The 18,539-nt window shown below is 41.3% G+C and overlaps 1 protein-coding gene across 1 annotated transcript in view; it reads right to left on the reverse strand.

The window, feature by feature from the left end:
• Window positions 1–4,248: 4,248 nt before the first annotated feature.
• lingo3a (leucine rich repeat and Ig domain containing 3a) overlaps window positions 4,249–18,539 on the reverse strand; it is a 34,786-nt gene continuing 20,495 nt past the window's right edge. Inside the window, exon 2 of the mRNA XM_069694966.1 lies at window positions 4,249–8,346. Coding sequence (XP_069551067.1) covers window positions 6,453–8,285 — 1,833 coding nt within the window. The 5' untranslated portion in view covers window positions 8,286–8,346 and the 3' untranslated portion in view covers window positions 4,249–6,452. The remainder of the gene's footprint in view (window positions 8,347–18,539) is intronic.

Here is an 18,539-nt window from a genome sequence, read left to right on the forward strand (position 1 = left end):
TTTGAAATTCATTGATGACTGTTAAAAAACTGTAGACTTGTCATGTCATCAGTGGTGAACCTAAAGACGCAATATAAAGAAAATTCGCTCTAATTAGGTTTCTATACAGCAGGCCCACTACTTTGCCAAATCATTACAATGTCTGGTAGTTTTTACTTTATCTGTGCGTGGTCCTGCCAGTTGCATGCATTTCTCGACACGTAGGCGGAATTCAGCATAACATCCGGACCCATCGGCTCAATGACGTCCGGGGGTATATGGCACTTAAAAAAAAGTTTTTTCTGTCTCTGGCACATAGCGATATACCTGTCAGACAGTCCAGAATCTTACATAAAAATACATTATCATATCTTCATATTGCCCACAGTAGGCCGTCAGCACATCTTTTTTCTAAATTATGGGTGCTTTATTTTCTTTTTCTTTTTTATCAACTCTCTGCAGGTTTTAGATAGTGTATACTGTCTCTTATCCTGTTTTCAATGGAAAACTACTGCCTAACCCAAGATGACATACTGTATGTGAGTTTGACCCCACATGTGATATTATGGTACCATTTATAATAATAAAAGCTGCCTGGTAAAACACTATTAATTCAAAGTCTATTTAAACAGTTGAAATCCCACTTTATGAAATGCAATACACCTCTGCTCAGAAAGACTCCATAAGGGCTACATTGCCCAGAGCAAACACCTGTTACTTATGTTACTTATTAAGGAGAATTATTTGAACACATGATCCTGTTCAAACACTCATATCCATTGGCGGACATTCATCTTACAGATTCAAATTGTCTAAAATTGCGTGTTTTTACAAACACAGCATGTCCCTATTTATCAGCTGTCACAAGCTTTCAACGTGTTTTACCTAAAATGCATAATTCCTGCATGATCCCTGTTTCGGTCTAATGGGAAACGTAACTATAACCAGCACCAATACTGTTTTTATGTTTGCTCTGTTGCTTAATTTGTGTTATTCATCGTAAAACAGTTTCATAGGTTTTGAAGGTCTAGTATTTTGTGTTTTTGAACCATTAAAAAAAAGCTTTGTCTTTAAAATCTGGATTGTCATGTGTCACCTAGATACAAGTCTTATAACTGGCTACCTGGTCTTACAATTTGTTAACAATATCTTTTTATCCTTTTGCAGCCTCACCATCAACAAGCCAATACGGCAGGAGACACTATACTTCACCAGTGATACTGAATCTTCTGGGTTGAAACTAATTACTCAGAAAGTCTAGTCATTGGATTATGATTCAAAGTTGTAAATTCAAGTGGTGAATTACATGACATATGTCATATGAAGAATGAGGTAAACCTGGAGCTCATAGTGTCATCAAGTTTCAGCTGATTTAACATCCAACTTATAAATGTTTCTACAGGGATTGAATGTAAAACACAAATGAATATTCATTAATCATAAATTAATCAACTACCTCCTCACAGCACAGTTAAGTGACTGTGCTTTTGCAAGTGACTGTTTTCATCGTATCTACTGCTCTGCAAGCAGATAAAAAGAAGAGCACACATTCTTTGAAGGTGAATTGTTGGTTCAACAACTGCTAACCACTATAATCCCATTTAGACCATGACATTTAAACCCCATGGTCATAAAAAAATGTGTGATTCCTACCCACACACCCACATACAGAGGCTACGTTATATCATTTCAGCCACCCAATCGATGTTCCTATCGTACAGCTGGAAATAGCTTTGGTGAAGCAGAAGCTCTCTATCTCTGTCAAAGTGCATTCTGACATCATTTCCTGTCTTCACTAAATGAAAGAGGTGCTGGAGGGGAGGGCACATTGTACATTTTACCACTGCTATCTACTCCAAGGCAATACATTATTAAATGGATACAAGGCAGGGCAGACCCATCTGGTGAATGATGTAACTTCATAGTGGGATTCTGGTGTATAATACTCGGCTGATGACACACATCTCTCAGTGGCTCATCTGAAATTTTGGTAGCATGCATAATTTCTCTTTAGAGATCCTCACCTCTGCATAGATGCCCACAGTCAGAACTTACCAAAAAGTGTATGTGTGTGTGTGTGTGTGTGTGGGAGGGGGGTAACAATTTTTAACAGGGTTTTACTGAAAGCTCTCCTCATGAGGAGGAAGATTTTAGACACCCAACAGTGTAATCTGTAATGCACAGTGATGCTTAGTCATAGCCACATGACAACAATGACCTTTAGAGTATTTGCAGTGCCTTCAGTATATCATTAGCTAATGTTAATCATGCCAAGATTGTGACAAAGAAGAAGAGTTCCCCACCCCACCATAATGTTCATTATGTTTGTTCATATAAACCACAATTCTTTAAGATCTGTCCCCCCAATTTCAGAATAAAAGTGGTCAACAAGTGGTAAGAAGCCATTACATTCGTAACACATCCCAAGAAACACCTGAATAATTGAGCAGAGAATCATAACAAATGTTAGGCTTCTACGTTGGGCATCGTGTGGTACAATGAAGCAGTTCACATCTTGACATTCCCTGTATAATAGTGCTGAGCAGGCCCAGATGACTTTGATGTCTAAGATCATAATGATGAGCAGGTCAAGTTTAACACATATTTAATACATCAGACAGGTGCAAAAACCACACCGCTCTACAGAGGTGTGGAAAGATGTCATATTCTCAAGTGAGTCATTCTTTACCATCTTCTTGATAAGGTGTGTGGGAGGGGGGAGAGCATACAAGAGTGGTAAATACCAAGTAAATTGCATTCGTGTGAATGTCAGACCCCCACAGTGACGGGATCTGGTGCCTCTGTTATTGGACGTGTCTTCCTGATTTGGGTTCACCTGTCTCCTGAGAGGGAATCAAAGTTAATCTGACTGATCACCTTCATCTATGGATGAAACATCTGCTAGTGCGAGTGATGTCTGCCATGACAATATGAGCATCCACAAGGCACGAGCTGTTGGTGGTTTAACAAACATTATGTGAATTATAATGTGAACCAAATGCATCCATAGTGACTTGTTTGGTTCAATGTGTCAGGGAAACTCTTTTGAAAGAATGATGTTCATGTTTCTAGCAGAGGCTGTCATCTGTGCCAGATCACACACTGATGGCATTGTGGAGGCTCGTGGCAGTGCAACATCTTTGTAAGTCATTACCTGTTCAGCTCACCCTCATACAAAAATGTATTTTCAAGATCATCTTCAGACATACAAGTCAAATTACCTTGTTGATAATGATTAAAATTAACGTGCAAATATAATTTTCAAATATTATCTACTAGACAAAATGGAAAAACAATACATCTCTATTACAAAACCCAAAATGTTGAGTGTATGTGCACTGTAGGCCTTTAGTTTCCAGATGACACCTAAGTGCTGTGATAAGTTAAGATGAGTTGCATACTGGAACACTGCCGTCTTCCAAGCTAGTATTTATGTCACAAAATCTTCTCGTACATACACGTGTTAAACTCAAATTTAAGATGAGAGGAGAGAAAATTTCCCCTTTAAAGGATAAACGTGAACCCTGAGTTTTATATTCAAACTAAATAGTAAGTAAAAGTCAAACATCCAAGTAACTATAACCAAAACATGATTATCATGAAGCTTGGATCACTGGGTGTACTGGGTGCTGAACTTCTCCTCCTTCAGCCGTCCCTGGACCGCACACTGGTTTTTATTTGTCATTGACTTGAACAGCTCCCACTCAAAGCAGCACAGTATCATCTCACTTTCCCAGGGATTAATAATGTTGGTAAGTCTGGTTTTAAACCTACACAAATTACCATGCAGTCACAGTAGCTGCATGGTTAAACAGAAGCATTAAGCCCATGACAAACAAACAACACATAAAAGTGTGAATGCAAAGCTGCTTTTATCTGCTCACAAAAGATTTCATTTATTTTTGTAACTTTTGATGAATGCATAGAAAATAAACAATATAACCCGCCTCATACAATATGTCATGCTTTTATCATCAACTAAAGTGAGTCATGATGACGAGTTTTCTTCTAAACAGTATATCTTTTATGTGTCGAGTAGAGAGTGCACCGATCCTTCTGATTTAAACTTCTTTTTTTCTTTTATCAAAATATGGAAAACCCCTGGGGAGACAGAAAACACAGCATTTGCAACACAAATTTCACAGTGGGGGGGGGGGGGGGTCATAGGTCTATTGTAGACTCAATGATCAATGTACTTCTCAGACTGCCACCATAAAGACTGAGACCAGATAACTGCTATTATAAAATGGGAGACAAGACATCATCATAGCAGATTATATCACATGCTTTATAAACAGTGTGCTTCATTTTTTTTTAAATATAAAACAAAACAATACAAAACAGTCTAGCACAATTTCCAGACACGATGGTTTTCCATATTTACAGGATGAATTCGGCAAAAAACAAGAAAATTACGAGTGAAAAAATACAATGAAGAAGCTTAACTGATGTTAAATCAGTCCAGGAACATATTCACAGTTCATTATGAAGGATTTTGTTTGTAAAATGTGTTGTGCAGTGTATATACTGTATGGATGAACACTAAATGAGGTCACTCTCTATTCTAGTTCCAGTCTTTACCATTTTTTAGAAGAGTGGCAGGGTTTGCTGTTTGAGGAATATTTAAATGTATTTTCATTTCCAGCTAAAAGGTCAGTCATCTCTGAATTTAGAATACAGTGCTTACTACTAAATCTACAGTTTGGTGATGTTAAAATAAGAATAGTGGAAAAGTCAGCCAACAGAGGGCAGCAGAGCAACACTGTTGTAAATGCAGGAGTTGAAGTGAAACAGAAGGAGCTGGTTTGTGAACTGATGGTATTGGTTCCCAGCTGAACCTACAGATGAAGAGTTATGCCTTAGAGTTTGAATGGTGTAAAGAGTTGACCTATTTTATCCTTCTCTTGATCCCAAATGTTTACATCTTACTCTAAATCACTTCTAATTTTACCACATCATACACCTCTCTTATGGCTTATGTTGCTCAGAGTTAGCATGCAGTCATTTGCTGTTACACTGCTCAGGTCTTTCCAGTATATCGTAACTCCTCCTCTCTAGCTCAGTTTCATTTTGACCTTTGGGCAAGGTCTTTCTCACATTAGCATTTTCACTGCACGTCTCGAACACATCGAAGTCCTGATGAGAACCCACTTAGCCCCTTCACCTGCTGGTGAGCAGATCCTCCCCACTGTCACATTTACAGCCAAAAATAGAGAACTGAACTGAAACCTGATGTCCTTCATGATGTGTTGTGTGAGCTCACGGAGCAGAGCGGGCATGTTTTAGGTAGACTGTAGGAGCTCTGCTTATAACTGGACTGGATATCACTTATTTCAAAAAGAGACTTTAACAGTTTAGTTACAGCTGAACAGTAAAATCTGATTAATCACTCAACGGTACTATAAACAACGACAAGGATTTCAAGGTCAATTATTAGAAAATATATAATACATCTTATACAGTTTATATTCTACCTATACAACGTTTGGGATGAAGGCATCCCAACAAAATGTTCAATTTACAAATACCACAAGTTATTAAAGGTAAGAAGCCAACTCTGTACATGCATTCATTTTTACATACAGTTAGTTTTTTTCAGATGAAAATTCTTGTACAGAGTTACTGAAAAACAATGGAAAATCTAACTAGCAAATGTGCATTTGCAGGTACTGATTTGTCACCACACGCCTGTGCATTGGGTCCCATTTGTAGCTTTATCTGCAAAATCCCATTTTTGTTTAAAACATCTTTCACCAACCTTTAGCCAGTGAGAAGTAACTTTTCTCCACCACACCACTGGACTGACAGTGATATTACATGGTGCTTTGTGGTCAAATTGGCAGTGTTGCAGAGTGTGGTCACTTGGTGTAATCTAGTCTGTACAAACCCACCGTCAGCAAAATGCCTTCAAGTCATGATTGCAAATGAGTCTAAATATGCAGTATATAGCTAGAACTATTCAAACACATATTGGCAAGTCCTTGGCATTCACGGAGCACCACCCTGGTATTGTGTATCCATCAGTTTGGAGATAGAGCGCACAAATTGCCTCAGATGGAGCAGAGAGGTGAAGTCTTTTACAAAGATGAAGAGGACAGAGTTCCTTGTAGGGAAGAGGAAGTTGGCAAGAGCTTTGAAGATGTTAAAGACTGAAAGGAATGCTTTTGTTGCTTTGTCTTTTAACAGTCTATTCAACATTGTGAGCCATCTAGATTTACTCTGCACAATAATGAGAGCACACAACAAAAAGCAGTAGAAATACTATCAAAGCCTCACTGACTGCCTTTTTTCATACATATAGTAATGTTTACCATAACAAAACCTTGTATCAGTAAAATGTCCTATAAATAATTGATTTTCATATGTTTCAAGCCCAACTTTAATGTCTTCAATAACCCTTTATGTCTTAGTTTGTGACTGCTTGTAAACAGTATTGTGGAGAAAATCCTGAAAAGAAAAGGAGTTCTGAACAATCAAATCATTTTCATGTTGAACTTGCGTGCTCCACCCTGTCCTCCACTGGCTGCAGGTCCTTCCACTTTTCTGAAAGAATATTCTACTGAGAAGTTGTTTTTGTGCTGTCCTCTCCCTCGACTCCACACAAAGAGCAGAATGAAACAGAACAGGACCACTCCCAGGAACATGATACAGCCCATAGCTGTCGATATGAGGATCGTCTTGAGGTCCAGAGTGAACTTCAAGAAGACTCTGGTATCATTCAGATTTGTGTCATTAAGATCCCCGGCGTAGTAGGTACGATTGGCCATGAGGGCTGCATCTAGAGGCAGCCCGCTTACTGTAAGTGTGGCAAAGTAGGTGTCATTTCCACCAGCATTGCTGGCTATGCAGATGTATGTTCCACTGTCTGTTACCTGGGCATACCGTATTTCTAGTGTGCCATCTGGTAATACAGTTAGGCGGCCACTGCTCTTTGTGGTAATTCGGCGGCGCTGAGGAGAAATCCAGAATATCACTGGTGTTGGCTCACCTTCTGCTCTGCAAATGAATGACACTACCTGCCCCTCGCGGGCAGATATCTGCTGCAGCTTCCTGTTGCGGATTTTGGGCTTCTGGCAAGTGAAGTGGTCAAAGAGAGCCGAGTCAGAGAAAGCGTTGAGAGCCCTTCCTTGCACTTCAACAGGTGTCTGACAGACAGGGGAAGCACCGTCAAAATTGAGGGTCTTCCTGCGCTGAAGGATCCAGAGCAAGCGGCAGTCGCAGGCCAAAGGGTTTCCATCCAAACGCAGCGTCTCCAGAGTGTTGACAGACTGAAAGGCTCCCTCTTCCAGGGTCACCAAGCTGTTAGTGGAGAGGTTAAGAAGGTGGATTTGCCTTAGACCACCAAGCGCGTATGGCTGCACTATGACCAGGTTAGTATTGACAAGATGCAGCTCCTTTAGCCTGATGAGGTCCCGCAGTGCCCAGGACTCCAACACAGAGATAGGGTTGTAGGAGAGGTTGAGGCTGGTGAGGTGAGCCAGACTGCGCAGGGCAGAGGTGGGCACAGAGGTGATGTTGGTGTGCGTAATAGACAGCCATGACAAGTTGAGACCCTGTAGGCTGTGCGGGGAGATGTACTCCAAAAAGGGCCAATGGTCAATCTCGAGACCTCTCAGGTTTCCCAGCCTCCGGAAGTTCTGGTCCTCTAAGGTGGAGATACTGAGGTAGCGGAGCCGTAGAGTCATCAGGTTATGCAGGTAAGACAAAGACTGGCTGGACACCGATGTCAGGTTGCACCTCTCAATTGTCAACTCTCTCAGTCCCACTAGACCCAGAAAGGCCTTGTTAGAGATATAAACCAGGTCATTGTCTCCAACTTCCAAGTTCTTTAGACTTTTCAAGTCTTGGAAAGTAAAGTCCAAAAGAATTACAATCTTATTCCCACTAAGGTCCAATAAAGTTAAATTGGAGAGATGTGAGAAAGCCCCCATGGGGACCAGCTTCAACTGGTTACCCCTCAGTGAAAGCGATTGCAGGTTCTGGAGACTAGAAAAAGCATTCGGTTCCAGGACGCTGATCATGTTCTCGCTCAGGTCCAGCTTTTCAAGACGTGGGTATGGAAGCAGGTCGCCATGCTCCACCCAACGAAGTTTATTCCCACTTAAGTCCAGGATCTTGGTGTCTGGTGGGATTCCGTCTGGCAGTGCGGACAGACGTTTGCCATAACAGGACACAGTCTTGAGCTTGGCAATGCACTCGCAACGCTGGGGACATCCTTGGCCTTGTGTTTGTGACACTGTGATCATTAGAAGCAACAATAAGAAAGGCAGGAGCCAGCCTGCATCCTGGCCCTGGCTCACCCCCATGGCTCTCCTTTCTCCCTCTTCCCCCGTCTCCTGCCTGGGGTTGAATCACTGGGCCAGACACCTGAGGAAAGAGAGGGAGGGATAAAGAAAAGAACAGGTGGGGAGCAGAAAAAAGGAGAGGGGGAGACAAAAGACAGTGAGACAAATTAATTAAACTCAATTCCCCTTAAACAGCAGCAATCAAACACTTCAAATGAGTGGAATTACAATTACAAACTTAATTGATCCAACACAGCAGTGAAATTAAAGCTCAAGCGCCAAGATCCTCAAAGGACTGGGTCTGTATTCAGTTGAAACAGTTTGGTTCACAATGGCTGGTTTTGCCAAGCAAGCAGTCAGGTTTTAAGATCATATACCATTAAACACACCAACAACAAAAAAATCTCTTAATAGCTGAGTCAGTTTTAAATCTGATGGTTGTGTTGCTCTCTAGCCGCTCTCTCTATCTTATGCATAGTAAATGAAAACAGGGAAATTGAAAATCCATTTTATTCATAGGACCTGGCGTGAGAAATCTTAAAATGCATGAAAAGCAAGAACCATCGTGGGCTCTTGAAAGGCTTCAGCAGCAAATAGCTCAGAAAATGCACTCAAATGGCCCATTTATATATTTCAGGGAACATAATATCAACAAATAGACTTACTGCTCTGTGGAAGAAAGTATCAGCATGTTAACAGGCTAAATAAAATATCAAGGAGATGCTAAACATTCGGCAGATGTATATCACAGTATATGCAGCCACTAGTGTCTTTGAGTAAATGCCTGACAAGGTCACCCACCGAGGCAGAAGGCTACGACTCAGTGCATCACAATAACTCAGTCTATCGCATCATCTGCATGAGTCTCGGAGGCCTATCATGAGAGGAGCTGGCCGAGCCTGACCTGCGAGTTGGTTTCATATGACACTCGCGGACGTACACGCACGATGCCTCTCTCCCACCCAGTGCCTCAGTCTGCTGATGGGTGTTGACAGCAGAGTGGTAATCCCTTTATAAACCCATTGTGAAATACAAACTAGTGGGCTGGAAAGTAACTCCGGAAAACATATTCCATTGTAGTGTTATAACTGGAGGATGAAGCCGACAGTGTGTTAGAAGACAATGGGAAGCCACGTCTCCTGTGCCTCACATAAACGTACATACTCTCACTGACACGTTCGTCCATAAAACACACCAAAACGCTGGAAACAAGACAGTTTCTTTCATAGCTACTGCCCACTATTTACAAAATAACAATAAAGACATCCATAACTGTTAAAAAAAGGAATGGGTATAATTTTTAAGACCACACCAGGATATAAACACACACACACACACACACACACACACACACACACACACACACACACACACACACACACACACACACACACACACACACACACACACACACACACACACACACACACACAACCATGCACCAAATCACCACAACCATTCAGGTTCAGGTATTTTGGCATTCTGAGGAGGACTAACTGTGTTAAAGGCCTTCAAATTGTCACCTGCTACTATTACAGATGATTAAATTACTCCTTTAATGTCACTCACCTCCACACATGCTGTAATTTACAATTCATCCTGGCTCAGAGATGAATATTCCCATTAGCCAACCTGCCACCGAATAAAATTTGCCCACAAATTTTGTGTCATTCACAGTGGTCTAACAAGGCTCAGTAGACAAGGAAGCAGAAGATCTTTCAGCACCCACGGGCAGTGTTTGTATTTTGGTCTTTGTAACTGCGAAAAAAAAACAACAACATGAGAGCAGTTCTGGAAGCACTGACAAATTTCACCTTAACGCTCAGACATTCTCAGTATCTAAAACTGTGGCAAAAAAAAAAAAATCGGCCATGAATTAAGAGATTTAATCACCTTGTAACACAGATGTTCACAGGGTTCAGACATAAATAATGCGCATTTTTAATACAGCTCTGCTCACTGATATCATAATGTAAGTCTGTTCTCTTCACTCACTGAGCTGGCTTCCAGCTCTAAAGTAATTTTCAAAACTAATACCTCACTGTGAAAATTTTCCTCATTTACATTACATTTGCTGATACTGCAGACAGACTGTATCCATAGTTGCTTATGAGATGATGATTCACGGAATCTGTACAATTTCCTTTCCCATGGTATAGTTTTGTGAATGTACTTTGCTGGCTGCTTGATACTGTCACGATTTGATGCGTACCCAATGCCCCGGGTTGACGAACTCCTGGACAGACTGGGCACTGCACGTTTCTTTACGACACTGGATTTAACCAAGGCCTACTGGCAGATTCCTCTCTCGCCAGAGTCCAAGGAAAAAAACAGCCTTCTCCACTCCGTTTGGGTTATACCAATTTACCACACTTCCCTTTGGGTTGTTCGGTGCCCCGGCCACTTTCCAACACCTCATGGACTGGGTGCTGCGTCCGCATGCTGCATATGCTGCCGCCTACCTGGATGATGTTATCATCCACAGCACCACCTGGGCGGAGCATATGCAGCGGGTGGGGGCAGTGCTGGAGTCCCTGAGGCAGGCTGGGCTCACCGCCAACCCAGGGAAGTGTGCAGTTGGACGGAGGGAGGGACGGTATCTGGGGTACCACTCGGGCGGCGGGCAGGTGCGCCCTCAGGCAGACAAAAAAAGAGGTGAGGCGGTTTTTGGGGCTGGCGGGTTATTGCAGAAGGTCCCTCAGATCCGGTCCAGTGGACGGAGCAGTGCCAGTGGGCGTTTGAGAGGGTGAAACAGGCTCTTTGTGGGGAACCACTCCTCCACACATCTGACTTCTCTCTCCCCTTTACCCTGCAGACTGATGCATTGAACAGAGGGCTGGGGGCTGTTTTGTCCCAGCAGGTGCGGGGGGTTGACCGCCCTGTTCTTTACATCAGCTGGAAGTTATCGGAGAGGGAGGCCAGGTACAGCACGGTGGAGAAGGAGTGCCTGGCCATCTGGTGGGTGGTCGACTCCCTGTGTTACTACCTCCTGGGACGCCCATTCACCCTCTGTTTGGACCACGCTCCGCTCCAGTGGCTCCACCGCATGAAAGATACCAACGCACGGATCACTCGGTGGTATCTGGCTTTACAGCCCTTTAATTTCAAGGTGGTCCATAGGCAGGGGGCGCAGATGACCGTGGTTGACTTCCTCTCCCGCTCTCGGGGAGGGGGGGTGCATGTTGACATTTGTTTAGCTTTTAGTTATTCTGACATGTTATTCTCATCAGCATGATTTACAGTGGGGTCATGCACCCTGCATTAAAAACAATATCAACTCACCAGCTCCTGCAAAAGCTCAACATTTGCTTTCCGTAAACAGCAGGTGGGCAGTGACTGAACCAGCAGTAACCACAAACTTCCTCCCTATACCGACACATACCCATCTGCTGGCCCCCAGTCATTTTTAAAATGTCTCCAATTTCCCTGTCAGTCACATGGCCAGGTTTTGCGAACCCATATCTGGTAGCAGTCACTCACTAATAAGCCCAGAGGCCTCAAGCAACGAATGCATCACAGGTCAACAGCAGGTGGATAGAGCAGTGTGCAATGTACTGTGTACAGCAGTACATTGCACACTCTCCCTCTTTCCCCTCCTGCCAGCGCCAGGCCGATCCACACAGAGCTGCTGTCCAAGAGACTACTGTTACCTGGTATTAAGCTGCAGTCAAAAATACACCAGTCAGTGTCACATCTCTTTGATTACGCAGCAGGAGTACAACGGTGCTTGTCACCGTTGACCTTCATCTGATGGAGGTGAAAGAACAGTTTCTCCTTACAGGGGACTGACTGACTGACAACCACTTTCCCTTAGTGCTCGTATTTCCTTTGCACTTGTTTTTCTACAAGGATACATTTCTTGAGGTTTCACACTGAGTCAAGTGGTAAAACTTGATCTATTTAGTAGTGGAAGGAAGTCATTAAATGATAATAAAGAAAAACTTTTAAGAGGACACAGCACTTCAAAAGCAGAGTAAAAAACCAGCGATAAAACTATAGAAACAGTGACTATAATTAATATTACTAGAATATAGTAGGATTTTATATATCTGGTTCATCGCATAAATATGCTGTTCGCTTCAGTAAAGTTTAGTTATGTAAAATGTCAGGATATTCACCAAACAAAACTACACCAGCTCTGCCTTGCAGACGAAATCCATATGCAGCTCTGCCAATCTGAGCATCGGCTTCAAGAGGACAATACTGTAGGTATTTAATGCTGTCATGGCGACACCTGCACGTCTCCCTATACCCCTCCCCTGCTGCTTCAAATGCTGTTCCTAATCTCCTATTATTCATAGTGAGCTTAAACGCACCTGTCCTCTGAAGCCGTCAGTATGCTTCCCGCCTCTGACCTCAGCTAAGAGCTCGAATCATTTGTCACCTGTCTGAGCTGGTGTTGCTCATTTTCTCAAAGCTTTTTGAAAAATATCACTGATGGTTTTTCCATGTATTTTACAAATACCATGGTCATTACAAATAATCTATTATAGAATAATGCTTATTACTATAGTGAGATAGTTGATAGTCTATAGTTTTTGCCTCTCTGTGTTTTCACCTCCTTCGTTTTGGAGTCTGCGTTTTGGTCCTGTTCCCAGTCAACTGCTGCCAAAACTGCGACAATAGAAAGATGGTAGTTGTCTGTCACTGTCAAACATATTAATTACATATGAGTGCATTGTCAGTACATTCTGTACGCACATCCGATAGCATTAGACAAAGTGGTAAGTTTGCTTTATTTCATTATTTTTGTTGCCAGGCAACATTTAGTCATCTCACACACGTTATTAGAAACAACTTTACCGCCTGAAGTAATGTTCTATTCTGGAGGTGCCTCAATATTTCTACACAAGGGGGATGAATTGATTCAAAACAGCTTTTTTCTGTTAAAAGTGTTATGCTGTTCGCCACACCAGCTTTATATTTTTGGACACTGCAGCTAACAATACTGACAGTTAAAAACAAGACTGTAAAATTATTAAATAAAAGAAAAAATACTGACTTTGTAAGGCCAAAGAGCTTAAAGATAACTTTATTGTGCCCTTTAAGTGCAAGTCAGTTTAATATAATTGTCATTATTACTTAAAAGGCATAAAGTGGAATTGGATCATACTGAGATTGGGTGGCTCGAGACTTTTTCCACACAAGCCACCTTGACTTGTAGAAGGAAAAGCAGGTGTTACCAATAGCATTAAAGATGGCTCTCTTTTATTTAAATGTAACTGTGACAGTGAGTCAGCATGCACCGAACTGAAGTAGCTAAATGGAATTCAGCTGTCAATTTTATTATTTACACTTGAGCTACTATGACATGTAAAAACATGTACCATTGAAAAGGCCTGTGAGCGCAGACAGTGTTTCTGTAAGGCTGAAAACGTGCAAATGTAACTAATACATTTTCTCATCTGGGTATTATCACATTTAAGTTCCAGTGTAAGAGTGATTTGTTGTTTGTGAGACATGTGGGTAAATTATAACTGGAAAAACAGCAGTTTGTTTACACATGTATACATTTGTACATGTACACATAGGTTTTTGTGTCCCTGTGGAGATGAACCACCTGAGTCCTCCACTAGGTACTACCGAGAGAGAGTCAAACTGTGCTACCATGATGGCGAAAGACAGAAAGTAATACAAATCTAAGAGATGACAGTTTAATCCTGACCTGGCCTGCACAGTGACGCAAATCACACTGGCATGTTTCGAACTTATTTGAAAGCCACAGTAGAGTAAATGTCTATGAACTATGACTTAAAGATTTTCTTACAAATAGATTGTACAAGAAACTCGCTATCATTTCTATCTAACACTTAAGAACACCAAAGTGACATGGAATATTACAATTTCAGTGAAGAACTCAGAAAAGCATGACATCTTTTTTTCTAAATGCTAATGTGCACATGAATCAACTGCCTCATAAAATAGTCACATTACAATATTCAGTTCACATCTGTTTAATGGCATGGTATCAACTGAGAGCAGTCTTTAGGCAGTAGCAGACCAAAAACGACTGGGAATATGATGGGATTCAAATTTCATTTGAGAGACTTTGAAAGAGAGGCTGTTGTGGATGCCTTTACCTTCATGATCTGTCGTACAGTAAACAACCGTTCAGAGCTGATGATGCAAACAGATGTGCTGATTGGTGCTGATTAGTTGTTAGTGCCACTCTCTTTAGAGTTTCACATTTCTCCCCTCAGAAGTTTACTTCAGATTCAACTTTAAGTAGAGCGAAGAGGATATTCCTGCTGAATCAAAGCCTGAACTAAAAATTTGTTTTTTATTCAACTCACATTTAATTATTATTATTCACAAATTTCGATTAAATGATGTGATTTTAGTGGTTACATTACAGCACCAATGTGTGTGACATTAAGCTGGTTTATATCACAGATCTATTTTGGTCCACCTTTTGGTTCAAACTAAATATTCATAACTTTTCCTGTCGCACCACTGTGCGGTTGTCAGTTTTTTAAGTGAAATTTCTCTACCACTGTTTGATTGATTATCATGAAATTTCCTACAGATCTGTTCCCCTCTAGATGAAGTGTAGAAACAGTGGTGAGCCCCCAACTTTTTAGCATCTGGTAAAAATAGCATTTATAAATCATCAGTCTGTATTGCATTTTGTGGTAATTAGCAAATAAATGCATGCTAATATGCATACTACATATGGTAGACATAATCTGCCAAAAAAAAAAAACAGCATGTCAGCATCATTCTGAAAATGTTGGCATGCTAAAGCTAGCATTTAGCTCAAAGCACTGTTGTGCAGCTTGTCTGGAGCCTGTTGGTCTTGTTATGTTCATTTTCTTTAACAGATATTGCTGTTCTGTTTTCTGATATTTGTGCTCAGGATTATGGATGTGATGTGAACGTCTTGTAAAGTATAATCATGTAAAGTTGTAAACAACCCTTGGGGTGCCAGTTGTCTGCTCTCTACAGCTGCAGTCAGTGTGGGTCATCCTCAGTCCTGACTCTCTAAAGTACAGGGAGCAGAGTAGATGACCTGGAATGTGAATGTACATGTGCTCTTTCACTGCAGACCAATTACCATCCAAACACGCATACATCCAGAGAGAGGGATGGAGCAGCAGAAGTGTGGCTTCTAAACTAAAAAAAGCTAAAAGCAGGTTAGATAGCAGAGTCAGATTTAGTGGAGTGGAGTGGGCTGTGAAGCTGCAGCAGCAGGGGGCTCCGTTAGATGTTCTGCCACTTCTTGACCACCTCCTCTCACCAACTCTTCTTAAACAAATCACTACATCAATTATTTCTGTGACTAGTCTTCTTCCAGTCACACCTCCTATCCAGCCTCTTTTTGTTTGAACAGCAGCTATTAGGGCCTGAAAGACAGCAAATTATGCTAATGGTCTTATGCAAACAGTATCATTATTGGCTATTCCAAATAATAGATGGTGAGGCCTCCACATGTTTTGACATGAGGACATTAGGATGGGATTAGCCAGAGGGCACTGCTGATGCAAAACTGGATCTTACACATTCCATTAATGTATGTATGAAGCTTCTCTAATAAGCTTCATACATAGGTGGGTATCTAATTGGTGGGTTATCTATCATAAGGTCCTGATTTAGAATCAGCTTCAGAAGTGTATGAGACAGCCAGACTGATAATCAAGCTGTAGGTGTAGAACACAGCTGACAAATGAGCAGGAAGTGTGTTGGAGAGTGTGTAGGTGTAGCCATTCACTCTGCAAAAGGCACACAGGCCGAGGCACAACATCCACAAAAGCTCCTCTAATGGCTGCACTCGCTGATTTCTACCATGCCCACTCATTACGCTTTACATAAGCACAACTCTATGAGTGTGTGTGTGTGTGTTTGTGGTATGTGTTAAAGTGTCCCCCAGAGAAAACACATTAGTCATTTACACAGAGAGAAGCCATCGTCGGTGTCCATCAATCTGTGTAGGGAAGCCCTGAAGCCTATGGCAGTGCATGGTCCAGGGAACACATACATACACACAGGCCATTATCCACACTCACACTCACTTGGTAAGAGTGAAAAGAGGCCAGAGATAGATGTGACTCAGTTGCTTGTTCCCTTTAATGTCCCTGTAACTTCCACCTTGCAGTGCAGTGATGGATTAATGTTACTAGCAGGATGATGCCACCTACAAAAGGCAAGGACACCCAGTCGCTGGGCAAAGAAGAAAAACCTGGGGGTGCTGGTATGGAGAATGAGCGCCTGTGTTGTATGCATATGTGAGTATGTGTAGTTATGAGGTAAGGAAGAAGAATTGGTGTGTATTTACATGAGTGTGCGCTGTGCGTGTATGTATTTATTGGATCACACAGAGGTTCTTCCAGCAGCTGTGGACATTGAGGTGACAGGAGAAGTCATCAGAAGATGGATGAGGGGCATCATATGCAAACAGTCCAGTTGTTTAAAGGGGTTTTATCCTTGGGACCTGCATAGTAAAACTGCTGCAGTTAACTGATCAGATATGTCAGAAATATCCATTACACTACGGCGCCGCATTCAGATTGATATGAAACACTAGTTTAAAGGTGCCAAATGGGATTCTCATTATAATAATGGATTACAGGGAGATTCTTAAATTGCATTTCTGTCCTATGCAAAGCATGAACAGTGAAACCAAAGGACACAAAGGGGTGATTAAGAATGTGCCTTGCCATGTGCCATGAATCTTTAATAAGAGAGAACGGTTTCAGGCCTTATGGGCGTAAAGGCTTCTACGAACCTAAATAATTGATGACGTTATGCTGCGTGGTCATGACCCACTGACATGGGCACTTTGACTTTACCTGCAGCTGTGATAGCCACATATCCAAAGACATAGAGAAACAAACATATGATCCTCCCTAAACACTGGCAGCAGCACTGGTAACATGCTGAGTTACCGATTTATTACTTGAGTTGCCATAAAACTATTTATTAAACTTTGACGCTCCAGTTTTGCTTCAAACAAGGTCTAAAAATCATTTGACAACAGCCTGTCTCTCTGAGTGTATTTATCCAAGCGATTAAACAGTCCTGTGTTTATTACTTCTCTTTTCAGACATAATTAACTCTTGTCAGCTTGTAATAATAAGTCCTTTTCGATAATAAAAGCACCTACTGAAAGACAAACACCACAAAACAAGAGTCATGTGAGCTGCAAAATGTTTATGTGATCGTTAGTGTGATTAACGAGGCAATTAATCACACTATTTAAGATTAAACTCAATGGTAATGTTGATATGAAGGTTCCCGATTTTAAGTACTAAAAGTTGTAATAGCTTTCTTTTCGTGGTAATATAGTTTTATGTTGCATAATGTGATCAGGTCATTCAGGGGAAACCTGGGGATAGTTTGTACTTGAGTTATTGTTTTCATAATCAAATTATCAGGCAACATGCAGGAGTCTGTGGTGTAAATCTTTTTTTGTCTGGCTTTCTCATTTCCTCCAACTAAACTTGCATTTGAATGGAAACAAAAGAGTCCCGTTCTCTTGATGCTGTCATATTCACCCAAGGTTCAAAACTTCTAATTCAATCATAAATCATTTGTAATACAGTACAGTCTTGTAAAACTGATCTCTGATATCATTAATGGAAAATGTCAACTTTGCTTGTACAATGGCACTACCTCATATACTATTAGCCTTTTTCTTGTTTAAGGTTTTTAGGCTATGATATCAACTGTTGAGAGGATTTCAGAGAAATCACAAACAAAAGTATTCCCACTATTTTATTTTCCCTTTGAATTACTGAGATCTGTAACATCGGATATCCTCCAATAAATCTCATTCAGGTTTTAGGTTCCCTGAGGAGAACAAGGACTTATACCCACTATCCTGTGTTGTCATTGAACAGTCATGCAGATGCAGATTCATTACAGAGGATAATATTTTTTTCAATACCAGTACCCACAATAGACCAGAATGCAATGCATCTTTGAGATGTGTTTCCATTCTGGGAAGAGTTCAAATAATGACATGATTCACACGGCGGCAGCAGAAGAAGGGACACTCAAGACACAACTACAACACATCCTTGCTATATCTCCACACTTAAATTATCGCCTCACCTTACAAAACAAATGCACTATTGGAGGAACTTTGTTGAATAAACGCTATTATTTTTGTTCAATATTATTTTAACGTGCTCTGAATATTCATTGAGACATTATTTTTCCAGGCGGGTAGTTGGGGCTGTGATGCCTTACCAACTCACGATGTTGACAGGGTCTGACCTGGTTTTCTTTTTTATCAATTTGCACTGAAGTATGTTCACAGCTGAAGGTTAAAGCAAA

The sequence above is a fragment of the Brachyistius frenatus genome, unplaced genomic scaffold (assembly GCF_029030835.1).
Source record: "Brachyistius frenatus isolate BFR_SWC_R1_liver_20210118 unplaced genomic scaffold, ASM2903083v1 Contig_18, whole genome shotgun sequence".
Classification (NCBI taxonomy): Eukaryota; Metazoa; Chordata; class Actinopteri; family Embiotocidae; genus Brachyistius; species Brachyistius frenatus.